The 27,573-nt window shown below is 40.2% G+C and overlaps 1 protein-coding gene across 1 annotated transcript in view; it reads left to right on the top strand.

The window, feature by feature from the left end:
* The window catches only part of agbl4 (AGBL carboxypeptidase 4), a 400,664-nt gene that overhangs the window by 15,039 nt on the left and 358,052 nt on the right, over nt 1-27,573 (top strand). Inside the window, exon 3 of the mRNA XM_024421584.2 lies at nt 14,064-14,188. Coding sequence (XP_024277352.1) covers nt 14,064-14,188 — 125 coding nt within the window. The remainder of the gene's footprint in view (nt 1-14,063; nt 14,189-27,573) is intronic.

Below are 27,573 nucleotides of genomic sequence, written 5' to 3'. Positions count from 1 at the left end.
ATGGCGAGGATTTGTAACACTTTAGCAGTTCATGTTTTTTAAGCTGCCTCTGTTTATTTTGCTGATTTATTTAGAATGCCTTCCTGAGATGAGCTTCAGTCATGTGTCAGGTTTTGTTTGATATCACAAATTCATGCGCAGAATATGTTTGTAAAGTGAAGTGCAAAATAAGACTATTTTGATAGAATACATGAGATTTTGATACAGACGTCTGTCTTCCGCTATTCATAGTAGACAACATTGAAATGTACACCACATAAAGGTTTAACAAGATCTCATATTGAATGTAAGTATGTATCCCCTTTAAAATAATTTAGTTGAAATATTGCAGAGATACTTTGATGTCACAGGCGGGAATAGAATATAGGATATTTAGCCAGGTACAACTGCTTTCAGTGGTTTGCATTTGTTAGTGATGACCAGTTGCTTCAGGGTAGGTAGACTTGACAGAGCTTCCTACCAGGATAATGACTTTATATTGTTTCTGTCTTCCCTCTGCCAAACACTGTGCATAATATGCAGGCCGGGTTCTGCCAGATTGGGAGAGAAGTTGTGAAGCTATTAGACGATCATATTCTCAAAGGCTAGGCTATAATTCAATTTCTGCCGCTACAATATTCATTGATGGGGCAACCACCTATGAATGCCATCTTGGTAGAAATGGGATTTTAGCGCTTTTTAATGTTTCTGCCCTGATTTTATTTTGACACATGAGGATAGTGGATGTATGCCTATAAGATTTTATTGAAATGCTCAAGGCTAAACAACTAGTCTTGATGTAGGTTAATGTGCATAGCTCTATGATTGTTATGACTAAGCTAATTATTAATCCCATTTCCCAATAGCACGTTGCCATGATATGCAGTACAGACAAGTCAACAAATTGATTTAATCTTATCTGGTTTTGACATGGATGGACATAAAAACTTATGTGGTCAAAATGTCATGACAGACAGCTTATTTTCTGATGCAAGCCTGGCCCTTCACATACATAGGCATCACATTGTGAGCGATTTGTGTCTTCAAAAAACTTGAAAGGCTTTTCTAGCGAATGTGAGATGCCTCTATGGACTCCAACATTTACCAGAAAAACTATTTGAGACTGCCCACTGGCTGTGAATAAGGGCTATTTGAGTATTTGAACAATCTTTTTCTAATGAGAGGGACACTTTGCATCCCTCTTCTGAAGAATGTTAAATCTGTGCTCTGCTCTTGGAAACCTCTGGGATCTGCACTTCCTGCAGTGATGAAGAATTCAGCTAAAACGTCCCTCTTCACTATTTTCTTTCTTGATAAAAGATTTTGTCCAAAATATGCATCTTCTCTTACATCCAATGCATTTAATAGAGATTAGGATGTCTGTGGATGTGTTGTCTTTGCCTTTCTGGTATTTAAAAAAAAAGAAGTTATTATTAATATTTTATTTTCATTGTACTTTTTTACTTTGTTATATAGATATTTATTGCTCTGTTGCTTAATTTCTCTTAAGTAATTGCACCATGCTTGGGTACAGCTTGCCAGAGTGATTGCACAAAAACCTGATCCTCTGCCAAGCCTTTTGAATGACTTTCAATATAGCCTTTTTCCTGTCCTTTCATTTTTGTGTAAAGCTGGCAGTGCATTGACAGTAGCAGCACTTTGTGTAATTCCCCAGATTGAAAAGCTGTTTCACAATGAGAGATTTCCTCAGCGTTGCTCCTGACGGTTGGAAACCACACTGGGATTTACAGACATCCTCTTCCCGACTAGCTCAACTCTCAGATTCACTTCAACCTCCCCTTAACTATGGGCCTATCCGATTAACACACAATACTGGACAGGTGCAGGTAAAAAAAATAGAAATATTTTTGAGCAAATTCATAGCAGTGATGTTGATCCTCAATTTGGCCTGTGACTTTGACTCTGAGGGTTGGCACCTCCCTCTCTGTCACACTGTATTGAATGTCAAGAGTCACTTACTGTCAGATTACCTGCCAGGGGCCTCATTGGGGACCCTGCCCTCTCCTCTTCTATTGGGGAGATTTGTTTGGTTTCAAATGGAAGGACGTGCATGGAGAGAAGAGCCGTACTAGTAGTTCACTCTCCTTTTGTCTCCACTTTTCAGTGAAACTTTTTTTTTTGCTGACCTATTGGTATGGCCGTTGATTTCTAGTCTCCCTTGTTTCTCCCCTTTTCTTTTGCCCACTCCCTGTGTTCCTGAACTCATTACAGCTCAATCAGCCCAGCCCCAAGCACTGAAGTGTGCACCCAGAAGGAGCAATAACTGTAAATAACCAGGACTGCAGGCTTCCCGATAACATGTTACCAAGATGATAACAGCCCTTCTTAGCAGTCCTGTTGACCTTCTCCTTGCCTTGGGCTCGCCAAGGACCCTTCAGCTCTCTCTGTTTTTATCTCCAAACTCTCTGCAGGGAAGATTATTCCCCTGTGTTGTGAGAGGCAGAGAGAGAGAGAAAAAGAGAGGGAGAGTGTGTCTGGGAGAAGAAGAAACAAAACAGACAAAACAACAAAGACGAGACCTGGACTGTTGTCCCTCTGCCAAAGCCTCTCTTGTCCTTTGTAGGCCTCCACATAATTAACTTGTAAGAAGATAGCATGAAATTGGAACAGACTTGTATTTATTCTCTGAAGAGGCCACCACTGCATAGCACAAAATGATAAGAGGAGAGGAAAACACAAACGCAACAAAACAAAAACAATGCACAAGCTTACTATAGATTCCTCTGGTAAAACCTGATAATGTAAGGCTTCAGAAATCAATAAATGTAAAGATGATCATATTTAAGTGCTTTTACAGGCTCATGTCAAGGGCTAGCTTGATGTGACAAGAACTTGTGGGCTAACACATTGGCTGGCTGAGATTTGATAATACAACAAAGCCAGTTTTACTAAGAATACATGCATCACTATGAGTATGACCCATTACCATACCAACTGCTCTGGATGTAAGATACTTGCTTTAGGGTCTTTTGAAAATGATTATAAAAGGGCAGTGAGAAAATGTGGTCTCTTTTGAATTTACAGGCTTTTACATCATTTGTGCCAAATATGTGGGCTGCATATCTCACTGGTATCCCCAGGCTGAGCCATTTTAATATCTGTTAGAGTTTGCTGGTGCTCAAATGGTTTCATAAAGGGATGATGTTGTTTACCTTGTTCTCTCCACTTCAGTTGTTATCTCCTTTTTTTCACATACAGATTCACTGTCTTTTCAGGGCTGTCTTTGGCATTCTGTTAATGCAAAAAAATGTAATATAGTTTAAAGTTCTAACAATAAAGTATTTAAATTCGCTATGTTTTGACACCTGTGAGAGAGTTTGTGTGGACCTTGGAGGTTAAGTGTTTTGTCCTTGTTCAAGGCCACATCGACAGATTCTTCACCTTGTTGGCTCGGGTTCTCGAACCAGTGACCTTTCAGGTTACTAGCCGAACGCTCTAACTGCTAGGTTACCTGCCACCCTATTTAATGATAAGGTAGAGGAAAAACTGCTTTTTAGAAGTCCTGAAGCAAGAGATTGATGTTTTCTCTTTGACAACTTGCCTTTAGATACTGGAGGAAAAGTGCAAGGACAGACATTTTGCCTCAGGTCTAAACTGAGACACCTCTGCTGGATGGAATCAATTCCGTCTTTATCAGTTGTCTGTACCCTGAAATTCTCACACCAGGGGCAAACTGATGTGTTTTCCAATAATGAAATGGAGCACATAGCAAAAATACATTTAAAAGGTTCCCACTCTCAGAAGTCCCTTTTAATTTCCAGTAAAGTTTGTATCACGGAGGAAAGCCCAGGAAAAAGACAGATGGATGTCTTTGACCAGCCCTCATTTTTTGTGTACACATTTTTGAGGTGGAAATTACAGGGGTGTTTTTTGCCTTTAGACAAATGTGTCAAGTTTTGAGGGAGCGTGCAATTGGCATGTTGACTGCAAGAATGTCCACCAGACCTGTTGCAAGGGAATTGAATGTTCATTTCTCTACCATAAGCCGCCTCCAACGTCGTTTTAGAGAATTTGGCAGTATGTCCAACTGGCCTCACAACCGGAGACCACGTGTAACCACACCAGCACAGTACCTCCACATACGGCTTCTTCACCTGCGGGATCGTCTGAGACCAGCCACCCGCCACCCGGACAGCTGATGAAACTGAGGAGAATTTATTTCTGTAATAAAGCCCTTTTGTGGGAAAAAAACGAATTCTGATTGTTTGGGCCTGGCTCCCAAGTGAGTGGGCCGATACCGACCCATGGCTGCTTTCCTGCCCAGTCATATGAAATCCATAGATTAGGGACTAATTTATTTATTTCATTTAACTGATTTCCTTATATGAACTGTAACTCAGTAAAATCATTGAAATTGTTGCATGTTGCGTTTTATATTTTTGTTCAGTATAGATGCAGTTGTCAGTGTAAAGTGCTTCATACCAATAATACCACAAGACATTACTTTATCAAGCAATATTCAGCAATTTATTGGTGTTGGTATTGAAAATTGATTTTCAACACTTCACTTCATGTGAGCAGTCAATTTGTCTTCATGTGTAAAGTAAATTTCCATTCTCAAGCCTTTTATACTCTTTCATTTTAGACACATACTGTATGTTATTCTGTTTATTGTGCCGAAAGGACATTTCTGGGGGAGCAAAATGTTGTGGAAAATGTTTATTTATCATTTTAGTTAGGCTACCCTAAATGGAAGTCATCACAAGTACAGCCATAAATCAATCATTGAAATAATGCATTTGAAAACAACTATCTACATTACTATGGCTCTGTTGAAGACAGCACCCCGGGCATGCTGCATGATACATCTGCATGGCAGAGGCACACAGGCCATCCATCCAGAGCAGCTACAGGCTGTCACATTGTGTGGGCTGAGCACTGTGACTGCTCTCCTTTGTACCTCCGTAATGGGATTAGATTAGCCATGTTTTCTCCTGTGAGTCCATGTGTGAATGACCTTCCTCTTGCCTTACCCATGCACTGGCTGCCATTTTGCACACTTCTGCAGTTACAGGTTTTGCAGCTCCCATGTTACTGTCAAATGAACAGTGTTTTTTTAACAAAGCACATAAGTAAATGTATTAAACCAGTTTACTGGTGTAAAATACAGACCTGGTAGCAGTTGTTGTAGGAGGCAGCCAGGTTCAGGTGCAGATGTTTAGCTTGCTAAGGTTTAGGCTACTACAAACAGAACGAAACAGGGAGGGACCTGCCTGAATTTGTCCAATAGAAACTTTCTAGGCGGTATTGAATGTGTCAATGTCACCTTGATTACTGCAATTTGTCTCTCGACATGTGCACCTACATTATAAACTTTAATTTGTAGCCTAGGTTGTTGCAACATCATGATGGATATAGGACAAATTTGAGTATCATGTAGTAGCTTAAACCTATCGATGTTACCTTGAGCTGGGTAAATGGAATATGAATGACAGTCATTCAGTATGCTGTAATAGAAATAAGACCATACTCATTAAAAAAATCGTCCTCCCTTGGGCTGTTACGGTGACCGTATCACCGGCAGTCACGAGTCATGACCGCAGTCAAATTCCATGTGACTGTTGAGTCATGGTTACTAGTCTTCTCCAAAACTGTGCTCTGATGCCGCTGATGGTCATTAGGCCACTTGCTAATGACCTGGTACTCAGGGCTCTATTGTCCCATTTAATCACTCTGACATCAATGCAAACTAAATCAAATCAAACAGTTCAGCCCTGACATTGAGTTTGAGCGGAATAGGATCACCTGTTGCACAGAGCCAGCTCCCCATAGCTGGTTGATGCATGGAATGAAATAAGGGTTATATTTGCTCAACATTTCTATAGGCTGTGCAATTGAGTGAGAAAAACACGTTTTGATGCTGTCTATTAAAAAGAGGAGGATCCCATCATCTTTGTATAGGCTAGGCCAACTATATTTATTTCTCAACTTTCCTTATATTAAGCACATTGCTTTGCTTTATAACTGAGGTAACCTACCTGGCTGGCATGAAAATGAACCACGGGAGAGCGTCCTCCATTCGTTATTCAAGTGCGTATGGATTACGTTTTTTTACCCTGCCCTTGTTCTGACAGGTGCATGGTAATTCTAAATCAAAACTCATTTCACAAATATATTATTTAGTATATGTAAAGACCAGATTATATTGAGAATAGTCTGATGGGTGAGAATATTATCACTTGTGAATGATGCCCAGCGTGTGCAGTCTAAAGGCAACAAATAGTGCATTGCATTTTTTTTGCTACTTTTTCAAATCATAGTGGACTGCATCATGTATAGGCCCATAGGCCTTCACTGCCTTCAGAAAGTATTCATACCCCTTCACCTTTTCCACATTTTGTTGTGTTACAGCCTGAATTTAAAATGTATTACATTGAAAAATGTTTGTAACTGGCTTACACACAATACCCCATAATGCCAAAATGGAATTATGTTTTTAGAAATGAAGACATGAAAAGCTGAAATGTCGTGAGTCAATAAGTATTCAACCCTTTTGTTATGGCAAGCCTAAATAAGTTCAGGAGTAAAAATGTGCTTAACAAGTCACATAATAAGTTGCACTCTGTGTGCAATAATAGTGTTTAACAGGATTTTTGAATGACTACATCATCTATGTACCCCACGCATACAATTATCTGTTAAGTCCCTCAGTCTAGCAGTGAATTCCAAACAGATTCAACCACAAAGACCAGGGAGGTTTTCCAATGCCTCGCAAAGAATGGCACCTATTGGTAGATGGGCAACCATTTTAAAAGCAGACATTGAATATCCCTTTGAGCATAGTGAAGTTATAAATACCACTTTGGATGGTGTATCAACACACCCAGTCACTCCAAAGATACAGGCCTCCTTCCTAACTCAGTTGCCGGAGAGGAAGGAAACTAGTCAGAGATTTCATCATGAGGCTAATGATGACTTTAAAACAGTTACAGAGTTTAATGGATGTGATAGGAGAAAAACTGAGGATGGATCAACAACATTGTAGTTACTTCACAATACTAACCTAATTGACAGAGTGAAAAGAATGAAGCCTGTACAGAATAAAAAATATTCCAAAACATGCATCCTGTTTGCAACAAGGCACATGTGAACCTTCATCATTATAGGGTATTGTGTGTAGATTGAAGAGGAAAACATTTAATTTAATCAATTTTAGAATAAGGCTGTAACAACATGTGGAAAAAGTCAAGGGATCTGAATATATTCCGAATGCACTGTACATTACATCTGGATAGATAGTATTTAATCATTATACATTGTATTTTCAGTCATATATACAGTTAAGTCGAAAGTTTATATACACTTAGGTTGGAGTCATTAAAACTCATTTTTCAACCACTCCACAAATTTCTTGGTAACAAACTATAGTTTTGGCAAGTTGTTTAGGAGTCGAAAGTTTATATACACTTAGGTTGGAGTCATTAAAACTCGTTTTTCAACCACTCCACAAATTTCTTGGTAACAAACTATAGTTTTGGCAAGTTGTTTAGGACATCTACTTTGTGCATGACACAAGTAATTTTTCCAACAATTGTTTACAGATATATTATTTCACATATAGTTCACTGTATCACAATACTAGTGGGTCAGATGTTTACATACACTAAGTTGACTGTGCCTTTAAACAGCTTGGAAAATTCCCGAAAATGATGTCATGGCTTTAGAAGCTTCTGATAGGCTAATTGACATAATTTGAGTCAATTGGAGGTGTACCTCTTTGCTTGACATCATGGGAAAATCAAAAGAAATCAGCCAAGACCTCAGAAAAAAAATTGTAGTCCGCCACAAGTCTGGTTCATCCTTGGGAGCAATTTCCAAATGCCTGAAGGTACCACGTTCATCTGTACAAACAATAGTACGCAAGTATAAACACAATGGGACCACGCAGACGTCATACAGGTAGGAGACGCGTTCTGTCTCCTAGAGATGAACGTACTTTGGTGAAAAAGTGAAAATCAATCCCAGAACAACAGCAAAGGACCTTGTGAAGATGCTGGAGGAAACGGGTAGAAAAGTATCTATATCCACAGTAAAACGAGTCTTATATCGACATAACCTGAAAGGCCGCTCAGCAAGGAAGAAGCCACTGCTCCAACTGCACATGGGGACAAAGATCGTACTTTTTGGGAAAATGTCCTCTGGTCTGATGAAACAAAAATCGAACTGTTTGGCCATAATGACCATCGTTATGTTTGGAGGAAAAAGTTGGAGGCTTCCAAGCCGAAGAACACCATCCCAACCGTGAAGCACAGGGCTGGCAGCATCATGTTGTGGGGTGCTTTGCTGCAGGAGGGACTGGTGCACTTCACCAAATAGATGACATCATGAGGCAGGAAAATGATGTGGATATATTGAAGCAACATCTCAAGACATCAGTCAGGAAGTTAAATCTTGGTCGCAAAGGGGTCTTCCAAATGGACAATGACCCCAAGCATACTTCCAAAGTTGTAGCAAAATGGTTTAAGGACAACAAAGTCGAGATATTGGAATGGCCATCACAAAGCCCTGACCTCAATCCTATGGAAAATGTGTGGGCAGAACTGAAAAAGTACGTGCAAGCATGGAGGCCTACAAACCTGACTCAGTTACACCAGCTCTGTCAGGAGGAATGGGCCAAAATTCACCCAACTTATTGTGGGAAGCTTGTGGAAGGCTATCCGAAACGTTTGACCCAAGTTAAGCCATTTAAAGGCAATGCTACCAAATACTAATTGAGTGCATGTAAACTTCTGACCCACTGGGAATGTGATGAAAGAAATAAAAGCTGAAATAAATCACTCTCTCTACTATTATTCTGACATTTCACATTTTTAAAATAGAGTGGTGATCCTAACTGACCTAGGACATGGAATGTTTACTAGGTTTAAATGTCAGGAATTGTGAAAAACTGAGTTTAAATGTATTTGTCTAAGGTGTACTGTATGTAAACTTCCGAATTCAACTGTATATTATAGAACATGAACTTCTAAATCTACCCCTCTGCTACTCTCAGTCCATCCCACCTATCTCTGTAAACCGCCATGTTGTGATTTCCAGGTGCTATATATATTTTTTTAACTGTGCTGAGTTGTTTCACATAAATTCTGAACCTGCCTGCATTCTATAGTATCTACAGATTGTGAGTTAAAGATAAGTATTTTTACTAAAAGTATTATTATATTGTTGATCGATTGACAATGGTTTTCCAAATCTCCCAACAGTGCTATTTGTAGGGTTATTTTTAGATAAATGTTGTGATTTTCCAGCCGTACCTGAAATTGTGACCAGATACAAGCTACATATGGGCAATACAAAAATTAATGATCTAGTGATTCTGCCTTTTCGTAGCAAAATCTGCAGAGCTGAGCTGGTTGTATGCCCCATTACCTAACATTATATTTGTGGCAAGAATTTTGTAAAATAATTTTAAATTGAAAAACTTGTAAGTTTTGAATCAAGCATTGTTTTGCGTATATATTCGGAAACCATGTTCCACAGAATCGAAACTTGGTACGGTAATCATATCACTTTCTGTTACTTTTCGATTATTTTCCCCTTAAGATGCATTAGAAGAAGACTAAAAGGATTCTTCAAACGCATTTGGTTTGTCATCATATGTCAATGCCATTGCGAAAACCAAAAGGTGTCATAATGCATTTTTATTTCAAATACAAAAAACTATCCCAGGGTTTAAAACATTGAGGTAGGTTTCCCATTTTTTTACTTGGGCTTTGCTCCTTTCATATTTCTTTTGATTCTGACAAACTCCCATTGCCTGCCAGTGACAAGCATACCCATAACATGATGCCGCCACCACATTACTTGAAAATATAGACATTTGCTAATCTTGCTTGGCTGATGATTATGAAGTAAAAATGTATCTTGTTTCGTCTGTATTGGTCAAAGGTAATACCGTAAGTAGCACAGAGTGCAGTTGCTTCTCTTATGTAACATTTGATGAGTTCTCCACACTCTCATCCTCACAAGAACGTACTCAAGAGAACTTCCTTGGAGACTGAACTCGGAGCATGATAGTGTGGAGCAGCGTAGTATGCATATTGAGAAACACCTACAGTCTATGGTGGGATCTCACATTTTGAAACATGTTTTGAAAATGCATGTGATCAAACAAAGCATCACATTTTGTTGTCATTTAAATTTCATACAAGCTTTTGTACTTTTGTATCGGATCAGACTGCTTTGAAAATTTGACACAAGCACATTTATTGGGTATAAAATGAACTAGCAAATGTTCATGTGCACTTTAAGCTTGCACCCACTCAGAGGAGAGGAAATAGAAAAAGAAATGCAACTTACTGTGTACCGAATTTGACAGAAATATTGACAATGTTGCAATATCTGGAAAGGGAATGAGATTGGGTAGCGCTAGCCAGTAATTACTCTAAGATTATATGGAATATAAATGTAACATAAATTGATTTGAACTTTGGGAAACATGAACAAATATTTATAATGGGGGAACAAAGTACTCAAATCGTGGGAGTTTGGACAGCACACAGCAGTAGTGGAGAGAAAGAGAGACACATGGTGTGTCTTCACTTAAACCGGTATACATTCAGATGGTTCACCGTTTCCCCCAATCTTTTAATTAAGAAAATAAAGATATAGAGACTAGAAAGCGAGAGAGAACGAGAGGTGGTTTCGTACAAACTACGGAGTCCTTATGGAGAACCTGTCATGTTTAAACTGATTTTCAAAGGACAGCAAAGCCTTTAGTAGGTTTACTCAGCCCACTGGGTGGGTTCTTACAGTTAGGCCATTTGTTGAAACCCAATTTATTAAATTGTAAGTGCTGCATATGTTTCTCCCAATGGTTGATGATTGATATATAATTCATTCTAATTAACTTAATAATTATGACCCACCCCTCACTATTGTCATTGGTTGCACTAATTGCACTGTTTGTCTACATAACCTGGTTCAAGTATTCATGATATTACCCTGAAGGCACAGTGATGCCCAAACGTTGGTGATTTACCCAATAAATGACTGGGAGTTTATGTGTGCGACTCTCTTTTATATTAATTTTTTTATAGATGATTGATATGGAACATAACTTATGAAACCTCCACTAAGGACGAATGTAGACACACAAGCCTTGCAGTAGTAACTCTTATTAGATAACTGATGTTTTTCTCTGTTGCTTGCTCCCTCTTTATCTTTCTCTTTCCCCTAGTGTAGCCTACACTAATTACACTATAGTTTGACTGCATCTTTGTGCAAATTAATAAAACAACTTTAGATAAGTCACTACTCTCACTTTTCCAAGTAGTCCATAGGCTACCAATATGATGGTCTTTTTATGCTTTAGGATTTAGAGAGGTCTGTTTGCCATTTATGTTTGTTAAATACTGAATAATATGGAATTGATTAGTACTGCAGCATTGGAATCTGGAGTTAGCCACCATAAAATTACAATTAAAATCAATACTGTGTCATATCCCTGCTCCACAAGCTGAACATGCCATTCTAACCTTGAGGCCTGTGCTATCCCTCACTTCAGGTCTTCAAGCATCAAGCTCAATAACCTAGCAGTGCGTGGCTACTGTGCTTTGAAGTAGAGATAGCATTTTCTATCTCCCTGCAATGACATCCTCAGCTTGTTTTAAAAGTTGGTTCATCATCTTTGTATTTGTCTGGTACTTTTCTGATGGGTAACTTCTACCTCACCGGTTTGTGGTATGGTAAATGCACTTTTGGTTTGACTCTTTTTTTTTCATCAATGAAGAGGAGATAAGTGGCATGCCATTCAATGAAGACCTTCAGTGCTTTCGTTGAAATTCCTCTGAACCTCTTATTGTAGTTGTGCCTGAGAAAGTCCTACTGTATATGCTTATCCGCTGTCCATGGTCCTGAAATGCCAAACGAATGGAAAGGACTCTGGCTGCAGTCTGAGTGAGAGAGCCAGAGAGTTAGTGAGATTTTGATAGCTCTTTATGATGTTGCATTAGTGTACACAAGGTTTCGGTTTAGTTGCAGCCTTGTGCTATTTGGAGCCATATGACAGATTCAATGGACTTAGTCATTATTTAATGTATATTTAGAAAGTTGTATTCATATCATATGCCATTAAAAAGCTTCAGAATCTCTTGACATTTATTTTTAACACACTTATGTTTAGTCCATGTTTACATGTCTGTAGTTTACAAACCTGTAGATACATCCTTCAATTGTATTAATTTGAATAGTGAAAGTAGCTTAAATAAATCAGTCAACAAAAACAGTAGCTGTGATATCCACACTTCCATATGAAACAACCTTTAGAGGCTATCTGCGTCCTCTAATAGCTAATATTTGGTAGGGCAAACCAGATACATCGCTAAGACATTGGAATTAGAGATGATAGATTATACAGCACATCTGGTTGGAACAGGTGCAGTTCTCATATCCCCACCATGCTATCTGCAGCTGTGCTTGTTTCAGCTAACAACTATGGCTCTGGATTGCTTTGCCAGCACCTGACACTTCTCAGTCGGTTTGTACAGTAGGTGGTTATTTCAAGTAAGGGTTGTAAAACAGATGTGTCTTTGGTTTGTGGTACAGTGTGTTTCACTTATCTTCTCCCAACTACCACCAAGTGTAGCAATATGTTGTGCTATGGGGTAGGCTAGGTGGTGTGTCATTAAATGAAATAGCTGTGATGATACATTACATTAAACTACACACGAGTGCAAGCACACAGTGTTCGTTCATGTAATGGGCACAGTAAAGGTCAGTTATCAACCTTTGCCATAGGTGTCTGATAAGTTGTGAACAGCTCTCACTATGTCTGACCCCTATTTGTATTCTTACAGCTCTAGCATTGTTCACAAGAGCTACAGTCACAGTGTAATCAGTTAGAGTGCCAATATTCATTTTTGCAGAGAGCATTTCCATTTTGCAACCAATGTGTTGGAATGAAACGCCAGTAGCCATTAGTGCAACAGCAAAGCTGTTAGAGAATGGCAGACATGTAAATACAGAATCATGTGTTACAAAATAAGCATACAATTTGTAAGACACTTCCAAAATGATTTCCAGATCATATTCTGTAGGGGTTCTGTTGTCCATAATCCATATTGCATTTCCCAGTGGGGTCTTTGATGTATTTGTATAAAAAATAATAAAGCATATATTTTAGAGCTCATACAGGAGCAACATGCAGTTTCCTGTGAGGGTTGGTAGATGATGGTATTTCTGTGGACAGCATGACGAGTGAAGGGATTTTCAGGAAGCGGGTGGATTAGCCCTCTCAGATGGCAGAAGGAGAGCGATCTGCTCTGACAGTGTGGTGGTTACCCCATCTGTCGATAATTAGCTCTGTGCTACCTGGCACCAGGTGGTCGGTCGCTTCCACACTCCATCCACACCACATGGACAGGCTGAGGGACGCGGAGCAGAGCAAAGCAGGTTGTCCTCTTGCCTGGGGAGTTAACTGTCTGCGAGCCAGTGGGCTAAGCCGGGCCTCTGGTCTAGGCTTATTTGACATTGTATAAATCACACAGCGGTGGATAGATCCGTGCTGTGAAATATATATATGTATATATATATATATATATGTAGCCCTGCAAATTAAAGCTAAATGAATTTTTTTTTGATGGCTTGTTATTTTGAAGATACCACCATTCAAAGCTTTCCCATTTTTCACCTGAACAGTAGCTAAGTTCCATTCTCTTCATCCCACGTATTGTCACTGTCGCTGTGCCTGCAGGGAGAGGCTATGGTGAGGGATGGACAGGGTTAGTCCTCCCATCCGTGTCTGATACATTATATACACATCTAACGGATAACAAGTTGATCACTTGAATTTTAATGAATCCAATGGAAAATATATCCCAAGGTTCTAGCTACATGAGTGGTGAAGGAGATGCCTGCAACATAAATGCATCAATGAAGACCTTTCTAAATATAACATTTTCAGATTTATTTCAGTAAGCAGCATATGTAGTATCTTGAAATCTATTAATCTTGGAAAGGGGGGTTATGCATCACATTTTCAAAAGCATCTAGTTGAGGCATAACTGGCAACTAGACTACTTGCCAGGATGTGAAATGATTCCTGAATGTGATCTTCATTTTCTCAGGTAACCTTGGACGTGTTGATTACATCAGTGAATTTGAGTTTGATCTGTTCATCAGACCTGACACCTGTAACCCTCGCTTCAGAGTTTGGTTCAACTTCACAGTGGAAAATGTGCGGGAGACACAGGTAGGTGGTGGATTTCCCTGAATTTGTATTAATACTGTATACTGCATTCCAAATATACACATATTTTCTTTATTGACTGTTACTATTAACCTGTCTGCCTTTATTCAAATTTCTATGCACACTTTTATGGGTATTTAAAAAAGAATGTGTCCGTAGCTCACAATTCCAAATGATTTCAAGTTTTGTTGTATCCTAGACCTTCAGAAGAGTTGTTTGTTTCATACCTGCTTCCTCATCACAGCACTGAGAAGCGCTAGCCACTTGCATGCGTTGAGCTCTCGGATTGGCTGAGAGCAGTGGTCACATGCCACAGAGATACTGTGTGAGGGAACAGAACGCGTGTTTCATGTCTGCGGACCGCTCAGGCTGCTGCCGAGGGCATTTGTTTAATTTTATCAACTCTGATTGGAGCTTCATCAGTTCTGTCATTCCGATCTAATTCAGAGAGAGAAAACAAGATACTAAAAAGGAGTCAACCGGCAGCGGAATTCTATTCCTGCTGTCTAATGTGTAGGCATACAAGCCTGGGTAGCTCTATGTTGAAAAGTGAGAGCCTGGGCTAAGAGACAGACGGAGCGAGAGAGCGTGGATGAAAAAATTGAATGCTGTCTTCTGCAGCCCTGCCCTATCGGCCCCATCTCCCTGCAGTGCTGTAGTCAGCGCTAATCAAATTTTATGGCCAAGAGATGAATGGGAGCCCTTAGCCAGGAGCCTTATCGATTTTAGGGCCAGATACGGCCCGGCATCCTGCGCCAACAGGATATTTGCTGTTGTGGCAAAAAAAAGAGGAGAGCGAAAGGCTAGTGAGAAGCCCACACGAACATACACTCAATGACTCTTGCATACACAGACATCTACAGGTGGGGGAAAAAGCAGTAGGAATAAACATTTTCACAATTAGCTTCTGAGTGTTTTGTTGATGCCACACAGTCCTTTCTTTATTTTATTTTATATATATCTCCAATTTCCTTTTTTAGAATGCGAGCCTGGAATTGAATCAACTTCAGTAGGAGGTTGTAGGGTATCTGGTGCTTGTGTGTTTTGGTACGGTGTCGTGTGTGTTATACGTATGTGCACTGTAACTGTGTGTGTGTGTGTGTGTGTGTGTGTGTGTGTGTGTGTGTGTGTGTGTGGTGGTGGGGGGGGGGTGAGAGAGAGTGAGTATGTTTGATGTAATTGTTATTTGGCGGTTTACTTGCATTTTATAAATAGAAATAAATAAAAATATGGCATGAGTAAATAAATAAATAGAGCTATGTGGAAGCTGTGCTATAGAGATATCAGTACATTCACAAGGAACTGGGCTAGAGTGTTTTATCCAACTAAGCCGACCGACTCTCAGTCGAGAACAGTGAAATTGGAAACAGTAAAAGCCCGTGATATTGGAACTGAGATGACCATTTTGAAGGAATGTAAGCTGGTGAAAAAGATTTGGTCGGCCTCAATCAGCTTAGCAGCTTTGTGGAAATTGGCTGCACCATAGCACGGTTATGATGGATGGATGTCTTTTTCTTTTCTTCTCTACAAAACCTTCACCTCAAACTTCGTCTTGCTTTTGGTATGGTGAGACTGATGCTGGTTAATTATGTTGCAACGACTGAGCAAAGCATAGCAGCACTCTAAACTGGAGTTATCATTCAAGTAATTTTGACTGTTGAGCCAGTTATTAAATCCTAGCACTTCATGTTAGTCCAATGTCACCTAACCATAAAATATAGTCTACATATTTATGGACACTGATAGTGTGTCAGTGATGAATTGATGTTAGACCGCTTCTGCTTGTGATATAATTTCTCTCTTTTTGTAATCTTTTTTTTTTAGATATACTCGTGTAGCAATTTTAGGCAATAAGCCAGCCATGTTACTGCATTTATCTGTGTAGTACAAATATCTCTCTTTCATGCAGTATTTCAAATTGAGAGAGCATGGAAACTATTCAAGATTCTTCCCCATATTTTCTCACCTCTGAAAAATATATATTGAGCTTTTTAACCAGTGGAAACAGTGATGTGCTGTGCTTCTATTTAATCCATGCTGTGGACGGTGGCTGTTTGACATCAAGCTGCGTGAAGGGCACGGCTGTGAGGTATTATCATAGAAATCTTTGGGGAGCAATACTATATATAATACAGTAAAACCACTGCCTTCAGCTACTGAAATTCATGTGTGATTTACAAGCTTCACTTATCCAGGAAAAGCTCAGCAGAGGCAGTTATTCTCCATAATCAAAAAATAGAAAGAATTGAGTTAGAATGTGAGGTGTCTTGAATTCCTAAAGGACAATAATCTCTCCAGAACTTTTTATATTGACATTTATTGATGATGATATGGTCTAATCTAACATGATATATATGGCACATATATTAAATGACATTTCATCTCAGGTGACTGACTCATTTTGGGCAGTGTCATGCTGATAGGAACTATTAGATCATTCAGTTGTGCCCGACTGGGTGTCAAAGGGCATGATATAGATTTCTCAGATTTATGAATATTTCTAATTGAGCATAAAAGGTCTTCAAATTTCCTCTGCACTTTGCTATATTCTGAATAGAATGTGAAATGTACAATTTGCACATCAGTTTTAAGAGATGTGAATGTTTGGACATATTTTGCAGTGTATTTAGGAGAAGAGAGAAAGGCTGAGTAGTTTGGAGTCCCTGACTTGTCCACGAGCACGGTAATGGATGTAATGCACATTGATTTGTTTTCACAGAGGAGGGATGGGAATGTAGTTATGAGAATTGTCCTGTTTTTATGTTCAGTTAGGTCTGAAATTATTGACACCCTTGATAAAGATGAACAAAAATGACTGTATAAATTATTCAAAAACTGAGCTACATTGTATGCAGAAAAAAAGGGAAATTATTTTATACTAATACAATTGGTCATAGAAAGAGATTTTGTTTAACAACTAATACATTTTTTTTCTCAAAAAGGTAGGGGTCAATATTGGTTTCAATACCTTTCAATACCTCACCTTGCGAGGATAATGGCATTGAGAATTATTATTATTTTTTGTATTTTTTATTTCTCCTTTATTTAACCAGGTAGGTCAGTTGAGAACAAGTTCTCATTTACAACTACGACCTGGTCAAGATAAAGCAAAGCAGTGCAACAAAAACAACAACACAGAGTTACACATGGAATAAACAAAAGTACAGTCAATAACACAATAGAAAAATCTATATACAGTGTGTGCAAATGTAGTAAGGAGGTAAGGCAATAAATAGGCCATAGTAGCGAAGTAATTACAATTTAGCAAATTAACACTGGAGTGATAGATGTGCAGATGATGATGTGCAAGTAGAAATACTGGTGTGCAAAAGAGCAAAAAAAGTCAATAAAAACAAAATGGGGATGATGTAGGTAGTTGGATGGGCTATTTACAGTTTTATGAGTTGAAGTACACATTGGGAGGGATCCTTCCAGATCCTTTATATCCTTCGTCTGCGCTTATGGATTGCCCTCTTGGCTATTGGAAAATTTAGATTTTTGTGGCCAATTAACCATTTCTCTGTGGATTTTGATGTGCGCTTGGAGTTATTGTCTTGCTGGAAGATCCACTTGCAGCCAAGTGTCAGCCTCCTGCAGAGACATCCAGGTTTTTGGCTAAAATGTCCTGGTACTGGGTAAAGTTCATGATGCCATTGACCTTAACAAGGGCCCCAGGACCAGTGGAAGCAAAATAGCCCCATAACATCAAAGATCCACCACCATTTTTTACAGTAGGTATGGGGTTATTTTCTGCTTATGTATTCTCATTTAGATGCCAAACCCACCACTGGTGTGCATGGCCAAAGAGCTCTACTTTCATGTCATCTGACCACAGCACTGGTTCCAATCCAAGTGCCAATGCCGTTTAGCAAACTCCAGATGTTTACATTTGTTGGATAACATGAAAAATGCTTGCCAAAGCCGGCTTCTAGAACCTCTTGAATGCTGTATAATGTTTTTTAAATTTAATTTTGAAATATCTGTGATGGTCAGGTTTGACCAGGGTGCTGTGGAAGGAAGCCTTGGTCCATGTCTGGGCGTGGCTATTTAACCCCTCCTTTCCTCTGTTGCCTGATGTCCTTCACTGCTGATGGGGACAGCCGGGTCCCCCGTGACTGCCGGAAGATGAGTGTAATCATGGCCGGCATGCCGTGGTGCGGCAGCGTGGTGTGGGGGCCTGCCTGTGGGAGGGCTTACGGTGCTGAGCTCCTGGATTAGAGGCTGCACAAGCAGTTTATCAGGTCTCTCCACACTGGCTCCCCCACTCTGCAACAGGTCTCGTCCTCTGTTTACTCTGCAATACTAAAAATACCGCACAGGCAGAGTCCCTGTTTTTTATCCTTTACCTTTTTTCCCTTCTTGCTTTGCTTTGGGAGCAGGACAGCCATTTATATTTCCTATGCCTGCTCTGCTGCTGTGGGGAATGCTTTCAAGGTTTCTCTCCCAGTCACTATAGAAGAGGAATGGGCTTTTGTGGTTTATTCAAAGGGATTATTCAACAAAGTGGGATTTGGGAACAAATAGGCTTACATCGGATATAAAGTTTTGGATTGTAGGTTTAAAGCGTGGTAAGAACATAGTAAGAGAAAATTGCGAATTTGAAAGACAGTCATTAAACAGTGCACTCAGAGAGTTCTGATGATATCAAGTAACTTTCCTCTCCAAGGGGAACTAATGGATCTTATTCTTTGTCAAGACCAATAGTCTTCAGATTTTGCATAATGAAATAGACAAAAGGATTTGAGGGCACACATTGGATTTTCTAATTATAGCAAAATCAGTTTCCATGGGTTATCTTCTGATACGATACTCCTTATAAAAATGTATTGCTTTATTTTTTAGCTTTATTAATTTAAAGCCTAGTCAAATACATTCTGATCTGAGTTATGTTTTGAAACAGAACAGACACCAAGTAGACTAAAGCCAACTTAGCAGTAGGCCTACTTCTGTTTTTATGCAAATATGATCACTATAACAGAATTCCTCTCAGTATTCACAGTATTAGTAATGATTGTTATTTAACAGATATACAATATTATTTTGGATTTGACAGTATAGAACCCCATCTCTGTATGCTGTGTTCATCAGGACTGTATATGCATCTGTGCGCCATACAACAGAGTGAAAATGTGTGAATCACTGCCAAATCGAGATACAGACTCTGGTCCTCGTCCCAAATCATGAAAGAGGACGATTACATCTGTATGGCACTGCTACTACAAATATCAACTGCTACTACACATATCAGACAGACACGTGTGACCAATTTATATACATTAAAATATATATTTCTTTCTACTTTTGATCTCTCCGCCTTTTGATACTCCTTGCTATGGGTGGTGGGGGTGCCTGGGATGCCTTTTGAGGTCCTAAAAGGCTGAAATTGGCTGAGCAGCACTGCTGAGCCCAGCATGTGAGGCGGCAGAGAGGAGATGAGCAGAGCCGTTGTAAGGGAAGCACTGGGGCCATGTGGAGCGCTGTGCATCTGCATGAAATTATCAATGCAGAGTCAGGACATGGATCATCCTTTACACAGCGTAATGAATACAGATTGCGCACCGGATAGAGATGCTCTGCAATCTGCTGCGCCACAAATGAAACCACGGCTGTTCTAATCAAATAGTATTTTCATGCCAGCGCAGCCTTAAATTGGACTAAATTCAATTCCAGATTCTGGGTTATAAATGTTGTAATTAGGCTATTGTTTTAAAGGGGGGCCTGGTGTTGGCTCCCTCGCAGTGTGAGCGTTCCCCGTTCTGTTGTTGTAACCCGTTGGTGTCCAGATAATGGGAGGACAGAGTCCGATCACAGCACCACAGGGTTTAACGCCAGCATTCAGATGCAGACACGTTCATTATGCCAACTAGTGGCCTGGGAGCACACATTTTTCCCTGTTTATTAAACAGCAAGGAGCTACTAAGCAGCACTGTGGTGCTGCTTTGATGCTGCTTTTGTTTCTATTTATGTGGTTAATTCAATCAGCAAATGTTCTCCTTCTCGCTGCACTGTTTGCTCATAATGGCTAATTACTTCATAAATTGTTCTCATGATGTTATATCTGTGTTTATATCCAATGTGGGGCATGGTGATGGTTGTGCTTTAGCATTGTGGAGTTGGGCTACACGTTTGTTGACTGTCTGGGGATTTTGGTAATGAGCTAGAGAAGTGTTTCAGTTGTTCATTTGCTTACCCTTCACTTTGGAGTTGGTATAACATGGAAGATCTAGGCCTTCAGTGCATTATAAAATCAACACATAGATTCCTCATAGCTGGCTATCAAGCAGTAAGTGCTACACTCAGAACCATCACTCTGTAGGAGTGTAGACCGAAGCCTTTACTAAACCTCATATTGAATAGCTAATTAAATCTCCATGTTGTTGGTCTAATTATCACTCATGTAACCAAATCAACCGTAAGACTAAATGAGTAGTTCGAGGGGGAAAAAACAACCCTTCTGTAAGATAATATAGGGACCACCCAGGTTAAACGAATTTCACAACAGTGAGATGCCCCTAATGTACTGTGTGTGTTTAAAAAGCCAGGCAGGTTTGTCTTGTTTTGAAACATGCAAGTCCTCAGCCCACATTTGCATTTTCATTCTATTCAGTGGCTTTCACTTATTACTCAAATGTTGTTTTTGAATCTCTAATTCCCTGGATGGCTCTCTGTATTGAACACAATTTCCCCTGTATTATTTGCTGTAGGAGGCTGCAGAGGGAGCTGCTGTCAATCTGTGTTCACGGTTAATGTTGTTAAGTAAAGCCAATATGGTTGTTTTCGCTGCGTGTTGTAATATAGGTGGGGCTAGCGGGCGGTGTGCCTGGTAACATGAGAGCTAAGCGTGGGCGTCTGACTCCCCTGCTGCAGAAGAGGAGAGAGAGGAGAGGAGCCCATGCTAGGAGAGCCATTGATAGCCACTGCAGTTGGGGCTTACAGTGAGGTGGAGGGCCAGCATAACACACACTCACAATGGGCTGCAGTTTAATATAGGTCTCTAACTGAGGTCTCACGCTTAACCATGCTTAGGCAGGTTCAGGTGCTCTTGCTATAAATGCCCTAATGGTGCCAAAATGCTTTGAGATAATTATTGTAGGTAAAGGCGATGTGAATAGTAATAACTTAATTGTTTTAACCATGTAACAGTGGCCTAATTATGGGAACCACTCTTTATTTCCTTTCTGAATGTACCCTTCTTAATAAGGATAATCTGCTATTAGCCTGTGTTGTGGAAATAGTATAGCCTAATCAGAAAAAACAACAATTTCAAAAATGTTTTAATATGTTAATTCATCAGGATTCCCTCAACATTTGCAGAAGAATTCAGCTTTATTAAATCTAACATATCAGGCGTGTTGTTGCTAGCTGGTCCGTATAATATAATTAAGCAATAAGGCCAGAGGAGGTGTGGTATATGGCCAATAGGCCACAGCTCAGGGCTGTTCTTATGCACGACGCAACGCGGAGTGCCAGGACACAGCCCTTAGCCGTGGTATATTGGCCATATATCAAAAACCCCTGAGGTGCCTTATTGCTATTATAAACTGGTTACCAACATAATTAGAGCAGTAAAAATAAATGTTTTGTCATACCAATGGTATACGGTCTGATATACCACGGCTTTCAGCCAATCTGCATTCAGGGCTCGAACCATCCAGTTATAATATAATAATATATGGTGTGTCGCAGTTAGCCTAGATATGGCGTGATATGATGTCTTGGCCTTGGAGGGGAAGTGTGCGGTGTGACTAGCTGAGAGGGGAGTGTGGCGATGGTGGTCCGTGATGGGTCGTTGGTCCATGCAGGATTTTATCTCCCAGCAGCACCTTGGGGTCGCTGCCGCCTGAACTCTGCAGTTCTATAAATCAGAGCCGGGGCCTTGACAGTGTGTATTCTTCCTGTCGTGGCTGCAGGTAGATCCAGAGAGGCAGGATGTCAATGAAACAAAGCAGAACATATTCATGCTGTGGGGATTCCGTGCAGACCAGAGCCCTAGGGGATTTCTCATCGTCCATTTTTTCACTTCCTCCTCTTTGATGCCTGGGGTGAATCCTGCATGAATTTGTCACGACTTTGCTTACCAAGGGCTACCTCCTATCATTGGATGTACGCGCACGAGCACACTCTTCTCTCTCACACGCTAACACACGTGCACTCACACACATTGAATGTTTATAATGTTTTTTTTATCAGTTGCCTTTTTGGGTCCATCATGCCTTTGGTGGGTGCATGTCATGCAAATTGCATGGATGCAAAACCAATTAGAATTTTATCTTGAATATAACCCTGGAATCCCAGTGTGATAGAGACTTTGAAAACCCACTGCTTGTACATCATGTGTGTGATATCTACACCACAGCCTAGCCAGAGATTGTTTGCTAGGAGTAAACAGATGTTGTTTGTCTTTCAGATGTAGAGATTTAAGTACTCCAGGGAGCCAATGGACCTGTCCTTCTGTCTAAACTTCCTAACTGAATCAAAAGTTGCTCATTGTTAACATATTTGGCTACACGAAGAGTGTTAAAAAGAAAAAGGGGAATGTTAGAAGTAGAGTGAGTGAGACAACATCTACCAGCTATATCACTATATAAGGGTGGCAGGTAGTCTTAGAGGTTAGAGCATTGGGCCAGTAACCGAAAGGTAGCTGGTTCGAATACCCTAGCCGACAAGGTGAACAATCTGTCGATGTGCCGTACTACTATGGTTGACTCTGTAAAACAACACATTTCACATCCGGTGTATGTGGCAATAAAACATATTATAAGAATATGTACAGTACCAGTCAAAAGTTTGGACTCATTCAAGGTTTTTTTTCAATTTCTTTTTCAATTTTCTACCGTTAATTATAGTGAAGACATCCAATCTATGAAAACTATGAAATAACACATATGGAATCATGTAGTAACCAAAAAAGTGTTAAACAATTCAAAATATATTTTAGATTCTTCAAAGTAGCCACCCTTTGCACACTCGGACTGACTTCTGCCCCATGGAAGCATCGTTTTCATGACGTCAGTTAACCCATCTATAGATTGAAATTTAAATTGCACATTCATTATTTCCTAATTGTCTACATGAATAACTCTCCTGATTTAACTTGATGATCTGTGGTTGAGAGTAGAAAGCTGTAATATCTTATGTTTCACGGAGTCGTGGCTGAACGATGGCCCAGATAATATAGAGCTGGCTGGGTTTTCCGTGCATCTGCAGGACAGAGCAGCTACGTCTGGTAAGATGAGGGGTGGGGTGTGTGTCTATTTGTCAATAATTGCTGGTGCGCGATGTCTAATATTCAAGAAGTCTCGAGGTATTGCTCGCCTGAGGTAGAGTTCTTCATGATAAGCTGTAGGCCACACTATCTACCAAGAGAGTTCTCATCTATATTATTCGTAGCCGTCTATTTACAACCACAAACCGATGCTGGCACCAAGACCGTACTCATCGAGCTGTATAAGGCCATAAGCAAACAAGAAAATGCTCATCCAGAAGCGACATTCCTAGTGGCCGGGGACTTTAATGCAGGCCAACTTAAATCCGTTTTACGTCATTTCTACCAGCATGTGCAACCGGAGAGAAAAAAATAACTCTAGACCACCTTTAATCAACACACAGAGACGCATACAAAGCTCTCCCTCGCCCTCCATTCGGCAAATCTGACCATAATTATATCCTGCTGATTCCTGCTTACAAGCAAAAACTAAAGCAGGATGTACCAGTGGCTCGCTCAATGCCGAAGTGGTCAGATGACGTAGATGCTACGCTACAGGAGTGTTTTGCTAGCACAGACTGGAATATGTTCCGTGATTCATCCAATGGCATTGAGAGATATACCAACTCAGTCACTGGCTTCATCAATAAGTGCATCGACGACTTCATCCCCACAGTGACCGTAAGTACATATCCCAACCGGAAGCCATGGATTACAGGCAACATCAGCACCAGCTAAAGGCTAGAAGTGCAGCTTTCAGGGAGCGCGACACTAATCCGGACGGTTATAAGAAATTGCGCTATTCCCTCAGATGAACCATCAAACAGGCAAAGCATCAATACAGGACTAAGATTGAATGCTACTACACCGGCTCTGATGCTTGTCGGATGTGACAGGGCTTTCAAACTATTATGGACTACAAAGGGAAACTGCCCATTGACGCGAGACAACAACCTTTCCCTCAATGTGAGCAAGACAAAGGAGATGATCGTGGACCAAAAGAAAAGGAGAGCCAAACTGGCCCCCGTGAACATTGACGGGCTGTAGTGGAGCGGGTCCAGAGTTTCAAGTTCCTTGGTGTCCATATCACCAACAAACTATCATGGTCCAAACACTCCAAGACAGTCGTGAAGAGGGCACGACAACACCTTTTCCCCCTCAGGAGACTGAAAAGATTTGGTATTGGTCCCCAGATCCTATACATTACTGTAGCTGCACCATCATGAGCATCCTGACCGGTTGCATCATCGCCTGGTATGGCAACTGTTCGGCATCCGACCGTAAGGCACTACAGAGGGTAGTGGGTACGGCCCAATACATCACTGGAGCCAAGCTTCCTGCCATCCAGGACCTATATACTAGGTGCTGTCAATCTTTTATTTAGTGAATATTTTCTTAATTCTATTTCTTGAACTGCATTGTTGGTTAAGGGCTTGTAAGTAAGCATTTCACGGTACGTCTACACCTGTTGTATTCGGCGCATGTGACGAATAAAATTTTATTTGCTTTAATATAAGATACATTTTGCATTAATAACATTACGCCCTCATTGTTAAATAGTTTGACATATTACTAGACTTATTTAAATTAAGTTATTTATGAAGGTAAAGCCCATTAATACAATTGATTTTGTATGTTTTTGGGACACCTGTAAATAACATGAAAAGATTGTTTCCCTTCTTTGAAATTTCATATCAGTGTTGGCCAACATAAAACTGACAGGCTATCAATGCTGTCAAACTATTTCTCCCAAAGGACTGCCATCGTGGGTGGCTGGCAGTGAATATATGATGCTACGCAGTTGAAATGCAGGGGACTGGAAAAATAAGAAAATTTAAATGGAAAAGACGTACATAAAAGCCAAGAGAGTAAAAGTTTGGAGTATAATGAGCAGTTGGAATGTGTGTTTTGTTGAATTAATCAGCCAAGAGGAGTGCTGTTAGAACACATAAAAAGTAGGCTGAATGCTTTTCATGTGACATGTGTAATTAAGAATGATTTTATACTCCTTGTTTTCACAGGCTCTGAGAGAGCGGACGAAGACTGTTCATCTCCTTCTGTAGTTGATGAGATGCAGCTTTTAATTACACCCCTATTAGAATGACACCATTTCCCTTTCCAAATGTAAATCTTACTGTCATACTTGAATGTTGGGATGTTTTGAGAGAGGGCCCTTTTGAGAAGTCTGTATTTACTCTGACACCACACCATCTCTACAGCCAGAACATTCTTTATTAGACTCACTTTGACATTTGGAGGAGTGTGCTCTCATTTTGCCTGCAACAAGTGAATAATAGGCTACATCCTTGTCTGTCTCAAATAAGCCCGAAATCAGAGTTGTGTTTTACATGTCAACAGGACCTCTAAAAGCAAAAGCAAAGCCCCAAAAGAGAGATGGTACGGGGCAGATCAGACGTGAATGATGGAGCGTTGGTGTTATGGAGAAAGACACTGGCTGTAGTGGACTGCCAGGTGCCATCATCTCACTGAGCAGACAGGAGTGGAAGACTGAGGGCATGACACTGGACAAGTATATCTGCTCAGGGTTGTCTCTGCTGTCTCAGTCTGTCATGGTTACTTCAACATTTTCAATTGTATGGAGAGGAATTGGTTACTCTGTTTGTTTTGGTATGTTGTTAGATTCGAAATGCACAGAAAACAAAATGTTTTCCCTTGGACTCTATTTATTACTCCACATGTTAATGTTCTGTCAGGTTGAAAATATTAGCGTTTTGGGTTCAGCATTTACAGCTAAACAACTTATTTCACTTGTCTGATGGTACAGTAGATGTGCTGGAGGAAAGACACCACAACCAATATAGGCCTTTTTCTTGTCGGTTTGCAGAATCTCACGTCTTTACTTTAGTGTGCCGAGAAGCACTACATAACCATTATAAATATTCCAAGCAAGAGGAATTTTCATCATTATCAAATCAAGCAATGAAATGTCCATTGAAATGATTGCTATCAAAATGTTAGGGATAAGTAATTGCACAGTATCTAATGTAGACAGATGGGCTTTGCAGACTGGCCTATTTTTAACGCAGGTTGAGTTGTTGTGGCTGAGCCCGTCATCAACAAAAACTACATTAACCTCAGCAGCCATGCCTGTGGGGCTCATACTTCAATTTCTTACCGAGAAATAAAGTTCCTGGCCCAGGGCACACAGGCAAGCAGTGTTGTTAATGGCTTATTTACTGTTTAATGGCTATACTGAACCAAAACAGCAATTCATGTAAAAAAAATGGCAATTAAACAGCAGGGTTTGGTGGAAGTTATTTGCTAACTTCATCTGGGCTTTGCATTCTGCACACCTCTGATAACTTTGGCTCATTTTATGTGGAGGCAGAGGAAGCTTATATTACAGTTACTTCCAACTCAGGAAATAGGCTAGTATCTATACACAACCCTTTCCTGTACTACAGATAGTGGCCTTTATATGCCATGCCTTTCATGTATTCTATGGATGCCATCTTACAACACAGCTTTTAAATCTGCTTATCATCAACCTTTACTCTATGTTTTACTATTCCAGATCATGAAAAGCCAACAACACAGCTCAATGTGCTTCATAATATCCATATTTAAGCAGCTGGGTCCTCTTTTTTGCCATCTCCTTTTCTCATTGACTCTTTTTATTTATCTCCTATTCCAATTTCCAATCCCCACAATCTCTTTCTCTTCCCATCCTTTTCTACTCTTTCTCTGTGACTCTCTCTAGCCTTGATAATACCATCGCTCAAGCAGTGAGGTGTTGCAGGCACTTTGTTGCTGACCATGGTGCTGAAAGCCTCCTGCCTTCAAATTGCCAGAGTGTTCATTTCATGGTTCATATACCCCGGTCTCCATTTGTCAGGACGCCGTTAGCGTGGGTGCTTATTTCTTTAACCCCTTCCCTTACAAATGATAACAAATCAAACACACATTTGTTTCGGCTCATGGGGACGGCTCTCTGCCATGGCCGTGATTTCAATTAAGGGGGTGGGTACGTGTTGTGTTGAGTGAGTGGTTATTTGAGCTGTGTGCCACCCTTGGCCATTGTTCTACTAGCTGTTTAGTCTTTGAATTCCCCTTTCGAGAGGCTAGGTCAATGTTGCAGTCATGTATCGTACTTAAAGCTGTAATATGTCACTTTTTATGCAACCCAACCAAATTCACATAGAAATTTGAGTTATACAATGCC

This window comes from Oncorhynchus tshawytscha, linkage group LG05 (genome assembly GCF_018296145.1).
Source record: "Oncorhynchus tshawytscha isolate Ot180627B linkage group LG05, Otsh_v2.0, whole genome shotgun sequence".
Taxonomy (NCBI): Eukaryota; Metazoa; Chordata; class Actinopteri; order Salmoniformes; family Salmonidae; genus Oncorhynchus; species Oncorhynchus tshawytscha.
The sequence above is the reverse complement of the archived record's forward strand: the minus strand, read 5'-3'. Positions and strand labels throughout refer to the sequence as shown.